The sequence below is a fragment of the Lycorma delicatula genome, chromosome 2, assembly GCF_047948215.1.
Source record: "Lycorma delicatula isolate Av1 chromosome 2, ASM4794821v1, whole genome shotgun sequence".
NCBI classification, from domain to species: Eukaryota; Metazoa; Arthropoda; class Insecta; order Hemiptera; family Fulgoridae; genus Lycorma; species Lycorma delicatula.
This window is the reverse complement of record NC_134456.1, coordinates 95,789,727-95,807,731: the sequence shown is the minus strand read 5'-3', so window position 1 is coordinate 95,807,731 and position 18,005 is coordinate 95,789,727. Positions and strand designations below refer to the sequence as shown.

Below are 18,005 nucleotides of genomic sequence, written 5' to 3'. Positions count from 1 at the left end.
CTTCCAGTTCTATGGGGCGCCTCTCCACTTTTCTTCTGCACAGTTCATTATTCCCCTGAGAAATGGATTGGTTGTGGAAGTCCACATTCCTGACCACCAAGACAGCCTGATCTAACTCCTTTAGATTTTTACATCTGGGGATGGATGAAAAAATATATTGTATACAGAACAAAAATAATTCTCATGAGGAATTAATTGTCTGTATTATGGATGTGGCTGAGGAACTTAAGGACAGCCCTGAAGAACTAAAAAGAGCAACAAAAGCAGTACAGAAGCATGACAAGAAATGTTTTGAAAATGGTGGGCTCATTTCTGAGCATTTTTTATAAACTGGTATGTAAATGCACTTTGGTCTGGTGTACTGTTTCTGAATAGAATTGAAATTTTTCTATCTTTTCTTTGTTTTATTCAACTTACCTTACACCACTTTGCTCAGAATTAAATTCTCTATAATTATTAACCGTGTAACAAAGTAATTGTATGTCAAAGATAAAAAAGGGTTTTTACCCCAGATTTATCAAATTACTGCACATAAAGTTCTGGGACTACTTTATTCAATTTTTCAGGTAAAAAATCATAATAAATCATTAATTATCCATCCCCCTTAATTAACTTCCTAAAAATTTCTGTATGACCTCATTTCACAGTAGTAGTTGAAGCCAAGTGAAATCCTTCACTAGTCGTAACTCACAAACGAAGCATTTTAGGACATATGTTTACATGAACTTTTTCTTTTATTTTCATAAGTAGAAGTCCCTGGAAAACTTTGTGATACACTCTATGTAACAAAATAAAAATTTATTTTCCTGTTGTCTTGTAGTTAAAATCTACGCACAATTCCGAATGTAGTGCAATTAAATTTCCAGTTTGCCTTAACTGCCATATATGAGCTTATTTCTGTACAAAAGGAGATTGTATCTAATGCAGTGAATTAAAGGGAACTGTGCAATCCCTAAAATAGTTTCTTTTACAAAAACATGATGGTCACTGTGAGGGAGAAACTGGAAAATGAATATAACAAACAATCAGAGACTATAACACCTGCCCTAAAACAGTACACTTAGAGCCAGCCTTCCCAAATGATGTAATGGTTACATACTGACTACCAGAACATTTATTCCCAGGTTCAATTTAAAGCAAGGGTTGTGCATATTTTCACCAAACTTTTCATTAATCATCCCGTTTTCCTTGTTAAAATATATTGAAATGCATGTCTGAGGTTTACAGTAAAAAAAAGAAGAAAAAACCGTGCTAGTAAGATTTTAAATTTTATACAAACTGAAACTTTTAAAAAATCTTGATTAAAATCTCCATGTTGGAATGGAAACTGGAGAATTATCTTCAGTATTTTCTGTATGGAAATACATACAAATTAAAGGGTGATAAAACCACTTTCAAGATGACCAAATTTCAGTTCAGTGTACTGGTAGACCATCAACAAGCCTAAATTCAAAGGTGTGCACAGTTTAATAACGAATAATTATCATCTGACTATTTAAAATTTGCAACTGTGATTAGTAATCATTCCGTAACACAATTTTAATGGATAATAGCATGCAAAGAGGGACTATAAAATTTGTGCCAAAACTGTTTTTTTTTTTTTATGTAGAAAGATTCATTCTGATGCTGCACAAAATATGTTGGAATGCACCGATGGTCCTAATTTCCTTAAGATCTTGATAACTGGTGATAAATATTGAGTATCGGATACGATCCAGAAACCACAGAACACAGAAAATAGAAAGGCAAATGCAACAGCACAGTTATTCCAAAAGAGCTACGAGGGTTATTTTTTTTAAGGTCCGATCAGTCGCGAAATAAAAACTCGCGCAAAAATCGGATAAATCTTTGCGCATATGTGCTGCGCAGCATCTCTAGTATGGCCTTCAATCACGCCGCATCACTTCGTTTAGTTCTGAACACGCAGCTAGGATGTAAACATGTCTACAACAATAGCATCTCCCGCCAAGTGTGAAGTGCGGTAATTCGATTTCTTCAGGCTGATGGGTGTAATGCAGCTGAAATTCATCGACTAATAAGTAATGTGTACGGTGAAACTTAAATGAGTGACAGCAAAGTGCAACAATGGTGCAGGAACTTTAAAGCAGGACGTACACATGTTCATGATGCAGGTGGTCAGGGAAGGAAGCGAGTATCAACCGATGATCTCGCTGAGCAAGTGGATGAGGCAATTCGAGAAAATCGTTGGTTCACAATTTCTGTATTGAGTGATTTGTTTCCTGAAATTTCAAGGCCAGCTAGCTCTCTACACCATTGTGAGTGAGAGACTTCAGTACTGCAGACCAGCGTAGAAACATGGCTGAAAACACAGGCAGCTCCGTTCTGTGACAAGGGTATTGGAAAGTTCGTACCACACTACGACAAATGTCTAAATCGGAGTGATGACTATGTAGAGAAATAACGTAACTATGTAAGAACTTGTTACAAATAAAAAATTTGTTATTTTCACTGTGGTTTTAATTTTGTGACCGATCGGACCTTGAAAAAAAATAACCCTCATATATGGGAAAGACCACAGTGTTAAATATGTGGTCCTTATATATAGTCACAAGGGAACTACTTTGAAAAGAGACTACGGTTGGAAGTCGATAGCTAAGCTACTTATTCTTTGCAGCCTGTGATCAGATAATTATTTAATAGACCTAGTATTTTAATAGGCTTGGAGAAAAACTAAAAAAAAATTGTGATACAAAATTAATTTTATTAATTTTTATTGTGATACACAAAGAATTTGATACAAAATTAAATGAATACCAGTCACTAATTCAGTTCATTTAATTCTAATTCTTTCTTTCCCTGCCTGACTGACTTTATTGCATTTAATAACCTTAAATGATATATTTGAAGTTTCCACTTTGTGCAGTGGAAACTTTGTTCTTCTCAAATGCCAATCACAATTTTTTGTAATAGACATAAATAGAAAAGAAAATTTGCTGATCTCTGCTATTGTGTGGTAGCGTCTCATCCAGGGAAGGACGAAGGCTGGGTTCGAATTCTGGTCAGGCATGGGATTTTTCATACGTTACAAATTCCTTTTGAAAATTCCTATAAAATGACCAGAGTAGCATATGCCCATCTCAAAAAATAATTACTTCCAAAAACAACAGAATTGTTTACACAACATTTTTATAAAATTAAAGTAAATATCCTTATTAACACTTAATAGAAAAACAAAGAATAATTTATCTAAACTGCCACTGCTATAGTTAGTTTAACACAAATAAGATAGAATAATACCTTATTAATTGCTGAAGATTATTTCCTTCAGGTTTTGTACTGTCATTCTGATCTTTTGGTTTAGGATCCCAAAATTTTGATTCTTCAGCCTTTGACTTTAATGAATTATTATAAGAACTTCCTGCAATTCTGTTAGTCAATCCACTGCATACTGCAGTAATAAGCTGATAAAAAAGACAGAAAATAAATAAAAATAATAAGAAAGTAAATTTTAATTGTTGCAAATTTATTTAAACAAATTTTTCCTTAAAACCATAATTGTTTTAAAAACTATACATTAATCTTTTTTAAAAACAAATGTGATATAATTAAACTATGATGATAATGAAGATTTTAAAAATAGAAAAGAATTTACACGAAAAAAAATTTTATGAATCCAGCAGTAAAAATTTCAATGAAAATGTAAAATTCAATTAAATTGTTTTATTTGTTTTTTAGGTGTGAGAACCAGTAGTTTGGTTTTTCAATTTTTCAGTGAACTATTTTTTTATGGAATGGTAACAATTTGTTGCACTGGGTAAAAACTATTGAATTTCTCCCACATAAATTTGACAAAATTGTCAAATTCAAGATTTTTCTTGAAAACCTTGCTGCAGTGATAAGGGAAAAGTACCTGATTTTTAACCACTTTTCCTTCAAAACCTTATAGTAGGTACAATTTTCAAGATACAGTAATTTACCATCAAATATTCTTGTGTACTTTACAATTATGCGATTATTACCAAACTTTCAGATTTTGAAGTTACTCCATTCCAAGTTCTTGGAATGGAGTAACTTATTAAAAATTAATTTTGTTTCCAAAATGTTTATCGAAAGAGTTTAAATATTCAGTCCTTATGATGTCGGTAGGGAGAAAATCATCAAATGAGATATAGTCTGTATAAATTATTACTAGTAACATATATAAACATATATAGCTATTACTATGTAACATATATTATATAGTATACTATATAACATATATAAAATAACTATTTAAACATTCTTTCAAATAAAATAAAAAATAAAACTTAATGTAAACAAATCGTAGTACAGTCATGTTGACAATACATGTCCCTGGCAAAAATCTTCTACCATTTATTGTATTTAAAAAATAAACCTTATAAAGTGTGAAAAATAACTTGCTAATGTCAATTTTAGTTACCATAAGATGTTAGTTAATGAATAGATGGATGGATAACATGCTAGTTTTAGAGTATGTAAAATGGTATGGTAGCAGCTCTTTTAAAATTGAAAAGTATGTTGGTGGTGGACAGTTTCTGTGTACATGTAATGGACAATGATAAAAGAAGACTTACAGAAGTAAAACAGTATAAGTTTATATGTCTACTGCAATGTCATCATTATTCCAGCTAGTCGATGTGTATATTAATTGGCCTTTCAAAGCCCATTTGAAACATTTTTATTCAGAAAGGATTGTGACTGCAGTCCATGAAACAACTCCTATGAGAAAACTGAAAAAGCAGAGTTTGAAATTAATTATGAGTGGATCTTGGCTGCATGGAATCTTATTTCAAGTGATTTGGTCAAGAAGAGCTTCAAGAAATGCTGCATATCTGATGGCCTAGATGCAAGTGAAGTCTCTATGTATGGGACGAAAAAGATTATCACTGAAGTTGGAGATTCAAAATCAGGGAAGAATCTTCCAGATTTATCATAATAGTGTTTTAACTAGGTTGTCTTTTAAAATGACAGTATGATGTTGTTACAAAAGGAAAAGTTACTGCTTATTTTTTAAATAATTCTTCCACATTAGTGCTAACATGGTGTGCACCACTTAAAAATTTTAACAATCTGACTGAGAAGGAATAACAACCTTCTTTTTTAAATTTAAATTTAAAAAAAAATCTTTATTCATCTGATGAAGCAGAGCATACTGCAAAAGCACTAATGTGGAAGAATAAGAAAAAATAAGGGTTAAGTGATATACCAGGTGTGTAAATATGAAACCAGAATTTTTCCATAGATGGCCCAAGCTGTCAATGTAGTTACTGTCAAACAGCATCATTGGCGCCATTTTCTTTCTTTGACAGCTGACAAAGATTTACAACTCACAACAACACAAGTTTCATACAATAGCATAGTTTTAATTAGCGTTGAACATGTTCAGTTTTGTACTACAAACTACGATTTGCAGACAGCACTGATTTTCTGTTGCCATTTAAAGAAAACTGCCGCAGAATCACATCAAATGCTTGTCCAAGCTTATAGTGAGCATACTCTTGGTAAATCACAGTGCTTTGAGTGGTTTAAAAAAAAAATTCAAAAGTGGCGATTTTGATGTGTGAAATGAACAACGTGGAAGACCACCAAAAATGTTTGAAGACAGCGAATTGTAAACATTGTTGGATGAGATGACGCAACAACTCATCCAACGAGTTGTTGCAAACGCAACAACTCGCGGATCAATTAAATGTAACACAAGAAGCCATCTCTCCATATGTTTGAAAGCCATGGGAAAGATCCAGAAGATGGGAAAGAGGATTTCACATGAACTGAATGAAAGGGAGCATGAAAACCGAAAAACCACTTGTGAAATGCTGCTCGCCAAGTACAAAAGAAAGTCATTTCTCCATCGAATTGTGACAGGTGATGAAAAGTGGATATATTTCGAAAATGCTAACCAGGCAAACCACTGACATTGATTTCAAGGCCAAATAAAACCTGGCGAAAGTGTTAAAACTGAATCCTACTGATAACAAATGATAGATCTGAATCACGCATTGCATGAAAAATGACACAAAGTTATTTTGCTTCATGATAATGCACCATCACACACAAGAAAACCAGTAAAGGAAACGATTGAGGCGTTCAGTTGGGAAAACTTTGGTATGCAACTTACTCAACAGACTTGGCACTGTCTGACTACTATTTATTTGCATCGATGGGACATGCACTTGCTGAGCAGCGCTTAACTTCTTATGAAAAAGTATGAAAGTGGCTCAATGACTGGTTTGCCTTAAAAGAGCAACAGCTTTTTTGGTGTGGCATTCATAAATTGTCACAGAGATGGGAAAAATGTATAGCACGTGATGATGGATAATATTTCAAGTAAAATATTTTTTATCATTTTCATACAATAAACGTGTATTTTCTATCCAAAAATTCCGGTTTCATAATTACACACCTGGTATATATATATATATATATATATATATATATCCTACGTGAAAATACATATTTAAAGTCTATTTTTTTTTTTTTTTTTTATTAACTATTGTAAAATTTGCAAATAATTCTTGTAAATACATTTGTACAGTAATATTTTCAAAAAGAGTTATCTCTAAACAAGAACTTAAATATTTTAATATGTAAACGAAATTCTATGTATAATAACAACGAAGTGTAAATACATTGAAAGCATTAAAGCAGATAGCAAAGTAATAATCTACAAGAGGTTATCTCTACAGTAAAGGCTGTTTCACTGTAAAAAAACTTATTCTGAAAACTATAAAATTATTTACTTCTCTTAAACTAAGATACCTTATATACCTTCGCTATATAATCACCACATGAATTAAGACATTTGTTGTAGCGATACACCAGCTTCAGTATACCCTCGTCGTATTCTAATGCCGTCCATTTAGCCACTGATTAACAGCATTTTTACATTATCGTCACCCGTGAATTGCTTACCACTCGAAAGTTCTTCCTATTTCCCAAACAAATGGTAATCAGAAGGAGCTAAGTACAGACTACATGGTGGGTGATTGTAAATTTCCCATCCAAATGTTGGATGGGAAAATCCAACACTAAATCACATGTCGAACCCATAACATGTGAATGTGCATTATCGTGCAGCAGGACAACGGTGTTGCTCAGCTGCCTATGTCAGCGATTTTGAATGGCACATCATCACTTGCATAGAGTTATGAAGTAGACTTCTGCATTTATAGTCATTCCACATGGCATGTGGAAATCAATCAATCAATCAATCAAATCAATCAGCAGTATGCCAAACTGATCCCAAAAGACTGGCCATCAATTTGCATCCAAATGGCTCTGGCTTGACCTTTGTTGGTCTGGTTGGTGATTGAGGATGACACCACTTAATTGACTGCCATTTTCTCTCTGGTGTGTAATATGAAATCCATGTTTCATCGCCAGTAACAATTGAATTAAAGAACTCATCACCTTTTTCTGTGTAGCACATTAAAAATTCCAAAGCAGATCTAATTCAGAATTTTTTGTGACGTTTCTGATTTCATGATCAATACATCTCAACAAGTTCTTTGTGATTATTGAGGGCCTCCCTGAACATTCTTCATCAAGCAAATTAATTCTGTTATTTCTAAACCTTTCACACCATTTTTCAACATTTTTTCATTTATTTCATTATTAACCAACTGCCTATGAATTTCAGGCGACTTAACATTTTGATGGTTTGAAAAACCTATGACTCCACGTATTTCACAGTCTACAGCAATATCAATTTTATTATTCATTTTACAATGTAATAACTCACACGTAATCGAAGATGATACAACATGACATGCAGTGCATACATTACTAGTGTGGCCATGAACGACACATGTTCGCCAATCCTAAAGAGAGAAATTTTCCAGCGATCTACTTTAGAGATATCCCTCATAGTTCAATTATTAATAATAATGGTGTCGTCATTTTTTAAATAATATAATGATAAAACATGACGCTCAATGAAATTTTCATTAAAGCATTATTAATAGTCAATAAATTACTATACTGTTAGGTAAGGCTCTTGAACTAAGATATGAAAAATTCTTTCAAAAAAATATTTATATACCAGTTAGTGATAATGATTCAGATTCAGTGGAAAATATTCCACTGAATGTTTTTATGTTTCTTATCAATACAAATTAAACTTTTGCTTTGACTGTATTTATGCACAATAATATTCATACAGACAAAAGATAATTATTTACTCACCGCCAAATGGTTATGTAGCTCTTTCTCAAGGTGGGTCTTCAAATGATTCATAGATGAAGGAATAAAATCACAGCCTACATTACTAAATGTGCACTGTAAGTTTGTTGGTTCATTTGTCTGAAATTATAAAAGAAACAGAAAAAAACTTTATATAATAATGTCAATATAAATATAATTAATACCTCATATAAATTACGTCAGAAACGGGTGAGTATGTGTTACATGGATAAAAAAAGGAATAGCTTCAACATTTGCCTGAATGGATCAAGAGAAGTTATAATTGATTTTGCAAAACACATGTTCAATTAAGTTAAGAAGAATGATTTAAAGGTCCATTTGGTTTGAAGTTTATATTAATAATTAAAAATATAATAAATTATCACCATACTTTTTTAAGAAGACTTAAACATTCGTAGATATAAACACCAGTAATTAACGTCAAATTCTTTTTAAGTATTTGTAGTGTTTGTGTATATTCCTAACTGAAATAAAATATTATAGCTCTTCAAAAAGTTAGAACGAATTCCAGAAATAAAATCGAAATATCAAATAATTGTTTGGAGTTGTATATATGAATTACATTAATTAATCTATATTTAAAATAAAAACTCGACTTTTCCTTCTGTTTGGGCTGTAAATATACCGCTTAAACAAAAAGAAGAATATAATTATTCATAAAAAATAGCATCCACTTTTATAAAACCAGACAGCAGATCATTGTAACGTGATGAATACTTCGACCGTGTCGAGTCCGTAACCATGCATACGCATATTTTTTTAACCCACCGGGTTAGTCTAGTGGTTAACACGTCTTCCCAAATCAGCTGATTTGGAAGTCGAGAGTTACAGCGTTCAAGTCCTAGTAAAGCCAGTTATTTTTACACGGATTTGAATACTAGATCGTGGATACCGGTGTTCTTTGGTGGTTGGGTTTCAATTAATCACACATCTCAGGTATGGTCGAACTGAGAATGTACAAGACTACACTTCATTCACACTCATACAGGAGGCTAAACAGGGAAAAAAAATAAAGTCTAGTTATGTTAGTATTTATTATTGTTAATTTAGTTTGTAATGTTAGTTATTATTTCAAGAGTAACGACATATTAAACATAACAATTCAAAGGCAACAAGGAGTTGTTTTATTTCATCATCATAATTTACAGTTTATACTCGCTCTAAAACTTATCACAAAGGTTTTATGGTCCTCCACATTGCAAAGGATATAACACTTAGGAATTTCTACAAAATGATGCTATTGTTCAAGACTTTCTAAACAAAAGAGTCCAACAATGTATTTCTTAGATAATAGGTAGGTATGTAAATGGGTTTTCCTGAAACATAGCCATTATACAGGTGGTTCAAATTGACAGTGTGTTTGTGTTGATACATAAAATAGTTTCAATAGGTTCAGTGCATAATTGTCATTTTACCATTGAAGATGAAAGGTGTGCATAGTGTTTAGGTACTGTTGTGATTTATCTAATTTATTTAGACTGTATAAAGTGTATTCTGTTGCGATTTAACTAATTTATTTTGTGATCTGTTGACATGAAATGTTGAGCTATAAGACTACATAAAGTGCATCATAAATAAACAATTTTTTTAAGACTATAAAGTGTATTCTGTTATGTTTTATCTAATTTATTTTGTGATCTGTTGGTGTGAACATATAACCTAAAACTATCCAACTGTTTTGACCTGTCACCTGTTGAGACTATAATCTATAACTATGACTACTGAGTTGTAAGACTGTATAAAGTTCATCATAAATAACCCTACATATCATGGCAGATGAAAGAAAAGAATATGTGGATTCTTGAAAATTTTAAAGCATTTTGATAAGTTACCTAAGATGAGTCAACATGATGCAGCTGTGTACTTAAATATTTTGCAACCGCTCTTATGCAAAATCTTAAAAATATAGCAACTCTAGAAACTTCTCAAATTTCCGATCAAAACATGGATTGAAAGAGAGATCGAACTGGGAAAGACATTCAAGTTGAATCGACATTAAAAATTTAGTTCAGAAGTGTTCATGAAAGAATGTTTTGGTTTATGAATTCTATTATGTGTCAAAAAGCAGAAAAATTAGCAAAAACTATGGGCAAATAATATTTCACCGCAACTGACAGATGGAAGAGGTGAAAGAATATCATTCATAAACAACTCCAAGGTAAAGAAAAAAGTTATGATTTCATAGCAGCTATGAATGGATAAAAACTGTGTGGTCAGAAATTATCACCAAATTTTCATCCCAGGATCTGTATAAGGCAGATAAAACTGGGCTTTATTTTCATGTGATGCCTGAGCATACCTGTTTGTTCAAAAATGAAAACTGCAAAGGATTTCAAACTTTGAAAGTGACTGACTGATAGTTCATTGTTGCATCAATATGATAGGAGAAAAGTGAGATCTTCTAGTTACTGGGAAAAGTAAAACCCTGTGGTGCTTTAAAGGTGTCAAAAATGACTGTTGAGTACTTTTCTAGTACCAATGCTTGGATGACAAGTTCTATTTTTAGCAATTGGTTAATAAAGTGGGATCAAAAATTAAGGTGAAAGATTGTCCTATTTGTAGACAACTGCACAGTACACTCCAACAAATTGTCTTTACAAAACATAATAATTTTCTTACCTTCTAACAGTACTTCGATAATCCAACCCATGTGACCAAGGTGTAATATGGACATTAAAGCTTATTACCGTAGGAAAATTTGAGAAAAATTATAACTAAACTTGATGGAATTCAAGATAAATCAGATGCAAATGTAATTTCAAAAAAATTCTGTTTTAGATGCATTGCATTTGCTAGTGATATCGTGAAAACATGTCTCAAAGAAAACAGTTGAAAACTGCTTCCAAAATCATGGATCTTTGAAAATCCAAAGATCCAAAGCTTCTGCTGTTGCAGATCTCGACTCAGGTGAAGTACAATCTGAAACTTCAGGTGATATTTCTTTTTGGAGTTGAGTTCAAAAATCGGGTTGATATTGACAGGATATGAAAATAACAGCTATAAGGACCTTGTCAGAAGTATGTATGGAAGTCACTGATCGGTCCACATCAACAAAAGTTAATGAATGTGATGATTAGACTGAGGATGAAGAAGTTAAAGCTCCGCTGACTAACACAGAGATGCCTTGAGAATTCTTTGTCGTGGTGCCAGTATAGGGACTCAGATTTTACCAAACATTATGAGTACAAATATTACATTCAGGAGTTGATTAACTTCAATAAAAGGCAAACAGCTATCAATGAATTTTTTAAATAAATTTTATGTTTTTTTAAAAATTGTTTTAAAAGTATGTTGTTTTGTGAAAAAATAAAGGTTTATTCTATTGTGTAATCATTTTTTTTTCATCCTTTGCTTAAGTTTATCAATCTGTTATTGTTACAAGTCCCATAGTGATCACAGTAAGCAGACTCCAGTGTAATAGCAAAAGTAAACTATACTAAGAAATTAATAAATGAATGAATTCATGTGTTATATGAACATGTATGAATTAATTTTGATAAAATTACTTACTTGTACTTTTATACTTTTAATAAAAAAATAAGGTTTTATATTATTTGCATTTAGTTTGATAATCTGTATGCATACATATTTATGTAATTAAAAAAAAAACATGCTCAAAGAAATAATATGATTATTTGCAATTTCTATGCATAATAATGTGAGAGTTATGACATTAAGAAAGATATTTTTTTTATTGTAGTACACAAATGGGACTACAAGTTTTAATTATAAATCATCACTTAAAAAAAAAAAAAAATCCATTTACATTTCATTTACTCTGATATACTCTATTTTTTGCACAAAGAAAAATGGAACAATGTATGCTTGGAGTTAACAGTCTGGATAGGAAAACCTGTAAATAGATCAGAGAACAGACTAAACCATATGATATCATCATGAAAGTGGAGGTGGCAGGCCATATAGCAAGAAGAACTGATGGCAGATGAACTAAATTAGCACTTGAATGGATATCACTAAATGTTAAACATCCACAAAAAAGACCTAAGGCTCATCAAATTGGTGATATTATAGAGTGCATTGGACTGAATTGGCAGAAGACTGCAAAAGACTAATGGTTGGAAACGTGCCTTCATCTTGCAGTGGATCAATAACAGCTGAAATGATGATGATACTCTGTTTTTAAAAATCAGTTTCATTATTACTGCATTAATAGCAAAAAGTTTTGGACATATTTGTGAACAAACTCGAACTGAATATAGCCACAAAAACAACTAAATGAATCATGACATGACTTAATTAAATCATTACAAATTATAAACAGTAATTTGATTAGGTTAAACTATCATCATAATGAAAATGAAATTTTCAAATTCAATTAAGTGAATTTTTTTATAATTATAAAATTTAAGGATAAAATTCTACAGATCAGTAAATCTGTCATTATTTCATACCTGATGACAATTAGCGACATGATATTCTGCATCAATTAATGGTAGTATTTCAGTACAATCTTCCACAGGACACTGAACTCGCTGTTGTGATATCTCTCGACGAGTGTAGTTATCTGGAAATAAATCATTCTCCCAAGACAAAGATTGTCCATCAAGAGGGCATGAACCGCCTGTATGTCTGTAAAGAATAATGAAGCTATATTCAAGCGAGAATAAGCATCGATAAAATAACTGAAGCTTCAGATGAATTCTTCACAAAAAGAGAAACTATAAATTATGTAGGCGATTAATACTTTTTTAAATTTAAACTAACCTAGGATCAGTATGTAGAGTTAGACTAAAATTATTATTGAAATAATTCTAGTCTCTGTGTAACTTAAGAGCATAAAAAAATTTAATTTCCCAAACTGCATATGTACAACCAATACTAAAATAGTGGTTTACAACAGTATAGTGGTACTAAAATTTATTATTTATATATGCAATACATTTTTTGTAAAATAATAAAAATCAATAACTAAAAATATACAATCAGTTTTTTTTTAATGATTAACTCAGTTCTTCTATAGTTAAACTATGAATAGCACTGAGAAAGATTACATTTTCAGGGGTATTGAAAGCCAGCTTTAGTTTTTCTCCAGTTATTTGCAATGTAAGATGACAAACTACTTACACTGCAGTAATATAATTCAAAAACCATCAAACTGTTGTTTGGAATAAATAAATATAATTTGAAATAAATTTAAATGGAATTATTTCAAATGGTTAAAGATTTCATAAATCTCATTTAAATAATATCTCTTAAGTTTTATTTGATCATACTTCACAACACTAATCTGGTGTTTTAGAAGAACTTTTGAACTAAAAAAAATAATTAGACATACATACTGCAGAAAAAATCTATAAAAAAAAAAAGGAGAGAGAAATTCTATGAAGGAGAAATTAGACTGACCCTTTTTTAAATTAAAAACATACTAATCATTAACATTCTGTATTGTTTTAACAGATCCATCTAAGAATAATGTAAATTTCTATAAAAAAAGATTGGATTTCATTTTTCCCCGAAATAAAAAGAAATTTAAATTCACCAAAATAATAATAAAAACAGAAAGTTAATATAACTTTCTATAACTGAAGATATAGTTAATATTAACTTAATATAAAAATTAAGTTAATATAACTCTGAAAGTTATATTAACTTTCAGAAAATGCAACTGAAGTTGTTTAGAAATATATGAAGAATAAATTAAATTGACATTAATAAGTCAATTTTAATGACTTGTTTTGTCATTTGCCTACAGATATCCAAAAGCAAGGACCATTCTGATGTGGTCTGATTTTTATAATTTAGGTCATATTTTTTTTAGTAGCTCATAACTTGTTAATAACATATTAATAAAAATAAATGTCAAATGAGAGTTAGGAATCAAACCAAACATTTTTAATATCCATAAAAACATTTAATACATGAACATTTGCTACACGAATTTGTCACACATCATTTAAGAAAGTGATAGTATCTTTCATTGAGAAGTGCGATAGCGATGTATATTTTGTTAAAATAAAATGTAGGTCAGACTTTTTGACCTTGAAGATTTTCATCTTCAATTCCCTGCCATTTTTCCATTATAGTGGCCAACTTAATTTTTTTAAAAAGCAATTCATACTTTTTTCTTAGTGTTGAATAGAAAATCTTATTTTAAGACTTTTTTGGTCACAGGTATTTTTCCTTAAACGTAAACATTCAGAAATTACACCTGATCTTCTGTTGGCTATGTACTTACACGCTGATCGTAGATTTAGTTTAAAAGTATATCTCTAATTAGAGATCAGGTTAGCTCTTAAATGATTAAACTTCCTGAAAAATACATTGTAATAAGGTTTTAAAAAATGATGTTTTCTATTAGAAAATTATATCAAAATATGAGTTATGATGGAGAAAAGTTATGTCAGCCACCTGATTGGTTTTCATCTTTGAAAGTCTGTAACAACCAAACATTTCCATTTAGGGAAAAGTACTCTAATGATTTCTTCGTTTAATTAATTAAATAGAATAAATAATTTTATGTTTTATTTTATTTGTAATTTGTTTTTTTTTAGACTACCATGTTACTGGTAATAGTGGTTAGGTTGTGTTCAATACAATTAAGCTGATGATGTAATTATTGAATAAATTCGTTATTTCATTAAACATAACCAAAACTTTAAATTAATTATATATCTATATATAAAATTCACCATACTAAAATTAATATGAAAGGATTCAAATTTACACATAATTTAAACCAAGCTAGAAAGATTACTTACTTTAACCATCCATGAATGCACTCTTTACAAAATCTATGCCCGCATGTGGTTAAAATTGGATCCTTTAAACAATTTAAACAAATAGGGCATTCAAATCTAGCGTCCAAAACTGGTATTACTCCATTCTCATATACAGTTCCCTAGAAAAATATATTTTTAAATCAATATTTTTAAATATAATACTTTAAATCAAACTACTTAAAAACTACATAAATGTTATGTTAATTTGTTTCTGATCTTTTTAATTTAAAAAACAAACATTTTACAATAGCCATCACGACAAAATCGATACTAAAAAAAATTTGAATAGATTCATTTAAAGGATTGATCAGCTTAAATAGTTTTTTTTTAATATTTTAATTATAATTAAATTTGATTCTTATCAGCACAAACAACCAAACTAAATTTATACACACATTTTTCCAAAGTAAATGTGCAAAATTTTTAAAAATTTAGCTTTTGATAATATTACTTGGTATTGTTATTTAATATTTTTCTGCTCATTCTAATGTTATAAAACACTTTGTCTAATTTTTCATAATAGATATACCTCTAAAAGACAACACTATGTTGTAAAAAATATCATGTTTTGGTAAAAATTTACATATAATATACAAATAATTTTATGCATCTTTAAAGAAGAATGTTTAGGACATGTATGGTGCTCAACAATTCTGGGCAGTATTATTTCCAAAAGCACTTTCCTACATATCTGTGTGACTAATACTCAAACACATCTTTCTTATTTCATTCTGCTTAGTCTGTTTTTATTAGAGTACAACATATTTAATCCTATTTGTAATTAAATTTTTATTTTTATTAATTATACAAGTAATTTAATAATTTTTTGTACGATTGCAACATACAAAAATTGTTGTGATTCTAATCGCTGATGCTAATGACTTAAGTTTCTTCATAACTGTGAAACAGTTATTTTTTAAAAGCCCTTTTTTAATGTAATGTCTACATTATTATTTTAATATATCGAGCTATAATGAATAAATAATTAAACGAATATATAACATTAATATTAGTTTAATTTTTGGTAAAAGAAATTGTAATGATTTTTAAATAAAAAGAAATTATGAAAATATACATGTTTAAGACAAATACTTTCTCATAATATATATATAGAAAAACAATTTTTTACTTATTTTGCAAAATATTTTATTTTTACTTATGTATAAATGTTGAAATAGCACAATTGAAAACAATAATTTTTTTTAAGAGATATAAAACATTGTTAATTTTAGAACAAAAATATTAATCTAATTTTACATGCAAAAATTAGTGCACACCTTTGGAATTTATAATGGATAAAAAAAATTTAGGCAAAATAAAATATATGGTGGCAGAAATAAAAATAACTTCTCTCCTGTAAAAGTATAAATAGTGAGCACATTGTACTTAATACTAAGAACGCAAAATTAATTATACATATAAAATGTCGTATTTAAATGGGAGTGGCATATTAAATGTAATAAGTGATACTAGCTGGCACTTATGTAATACTAACTGTAAAACTTATCTATCGACAAATAACAACATAACATTAGTAATTGCGTCAGAAGCTGACTTTTCGATCGACTGATGCGAAGTTCGATACCAGCTAGAGGTTTGATTTTTATTTTCTAAATTTTAATTTTAAAAAATTCACAGTAAAATAAAATATTACTTTAAATTTAGTATTTAAAGTAACGTGTAACGCCTATTAAAATCTATTTCATCGTGCCTGGGATCTATTTTTTTTTAATTAAAAGAATGTTGGTGTAACCAGTTACACCTCCGCTTAAAGTTAACCTTAAAGTATCTTTCATAAAGTAACAAAGTTTAAAATCTTTATCTGTAAAATAAAAATATATTTACCCTTGAAGAATTTGAGGTGTTATTAGGAGAAACATCAGTCATTTTGAAACGTAAAGAAATAACGCGAAATTTGTGAAAGCAAAATATAACATAACGTAAAAAAATTTACCTTCACCACATTACTTCAACGTCATCGAAGTTATGAATCATTCTACCTGAGTATAGAAAATTTATCCCCTATAATCTTCTCCCACCGTAGTCACGGCAGCTCGTGCTGCCGTGCGTTTGTAACTATGAAATGTTGTTTCATTTGAATGAACTTCTTTTCACAAAAATAAAACCGGTTAGAAAACAAACAAACCAGGTAATAAAGTATGCAGTGAATGTTGCATGCCTATACATCAACTTGTAGGAATAATCTATACGTTTAATTTTACTAATTTAATTTTTACTAATTTTTTAATAAATTATTTTATTACCCTTCCAGTTTTATAAACCCTTCCTTTTTATTTTTCTGTTTAGCCTCCGGAACCACCGTAAGGTATTACTTCAGAGGATGAATTAGTATGAGTGTAAATGAAGTGTAGTCTTGTACAGTCTCAGATCGCCCATTGTGTGGTTAATTGAAACCCAACCACATCTAAATATCCTTTCCTTTCTTTCTTTCTTTTTCCTGTTTAGCCTCCGGTAACTACCATTTAGGTAATTCTTCAGAGGATGAATGAGGATGATATGTATTGAGTGTAAATGAAATGTAGTCTTTTACATTCTCAGTTCGACCATTCCTGAAATGTGTGATTAATTGAAACCCAACCACCAAAGAACACCGGTATCCACGATCTAGTATTCAAATCCGTGTAAAAATAACTGGCTTTACTAGGACTTGAACGCTGTAACTCTCGACTTCCAAATCAGCTGATTTGGGAAGACGCGTTAACCACTAGACTAACCCGGTGGGTTAAAAAAATATGCGTATGAAGTCGGATTCGAACCGATGTGTGCATGGTTACGGACTCGACACGGTCGAAGTATTCATCACGTTACAATGATCTGCTGTCTGGTTTTATAAAAGTGGATGCTATTTTTTATGAATAATTATAATCTTCTTTTTGTTTAAGCGGTATATTTACAGCCCAAACGGAAGGAAAAGTCGAGTTTTTATTTTAAATATAGATTAATTAATGTAATTCGTATATACAACTCCAAACAATTATTTGATATTTCGATTTTATTTCTGGAATTCGTTCTAACTTTTTGAAGAGCTATAATATTTTATTTCAGTTAGGAATATACACA

The 18,005-nt window shown here is 30.2% G+C and overlaps 1 protein-coding gene across 1 annotated transcript in view; it reads right to left on the bottom strand.

Moving 5' to 3' along the window:
* Nucleotides 1-16,972, bottom strand: part of Traf6 (TNF-receptor-associated factor 6) — a 37,645-nt gene extending 20,673 nt beyond the window's left edge. Inside the window, exons 1-5 of the mRNA XM_075355850.1 lie at nucleotides 16,770-16,972; nucleotides 14,904-15,043; nucleotides 12,597-12,774; nucleotides 8,167-8,283; nucleotides 3,259-3,422 (exon numbers count right to left, since the gene is read on the bottom strand). Coding sequence (XP_075211965.1) covers nucleotides 3,259-3,422; nucleotides 8,167-8,283; nucleotides 12,597-12,774; nucleotides 14,904-15,043; nucleotides 16,770-16,811 — 641 coding nt within the window. The 5' untranslated portion in view covers nucleotides 16,812-16,972. The remainder of the gene's footprint in view (nucleotides 1-3,258; nucleotides 3,423-8,166; nucleotides 8,284-12,596; nucleotides 12,775-14,903; nucleotides 15,044-16,769) is intronic.
* Nucleotides 16,973-18,005: the final 1,033 nt, after the last annotated feature.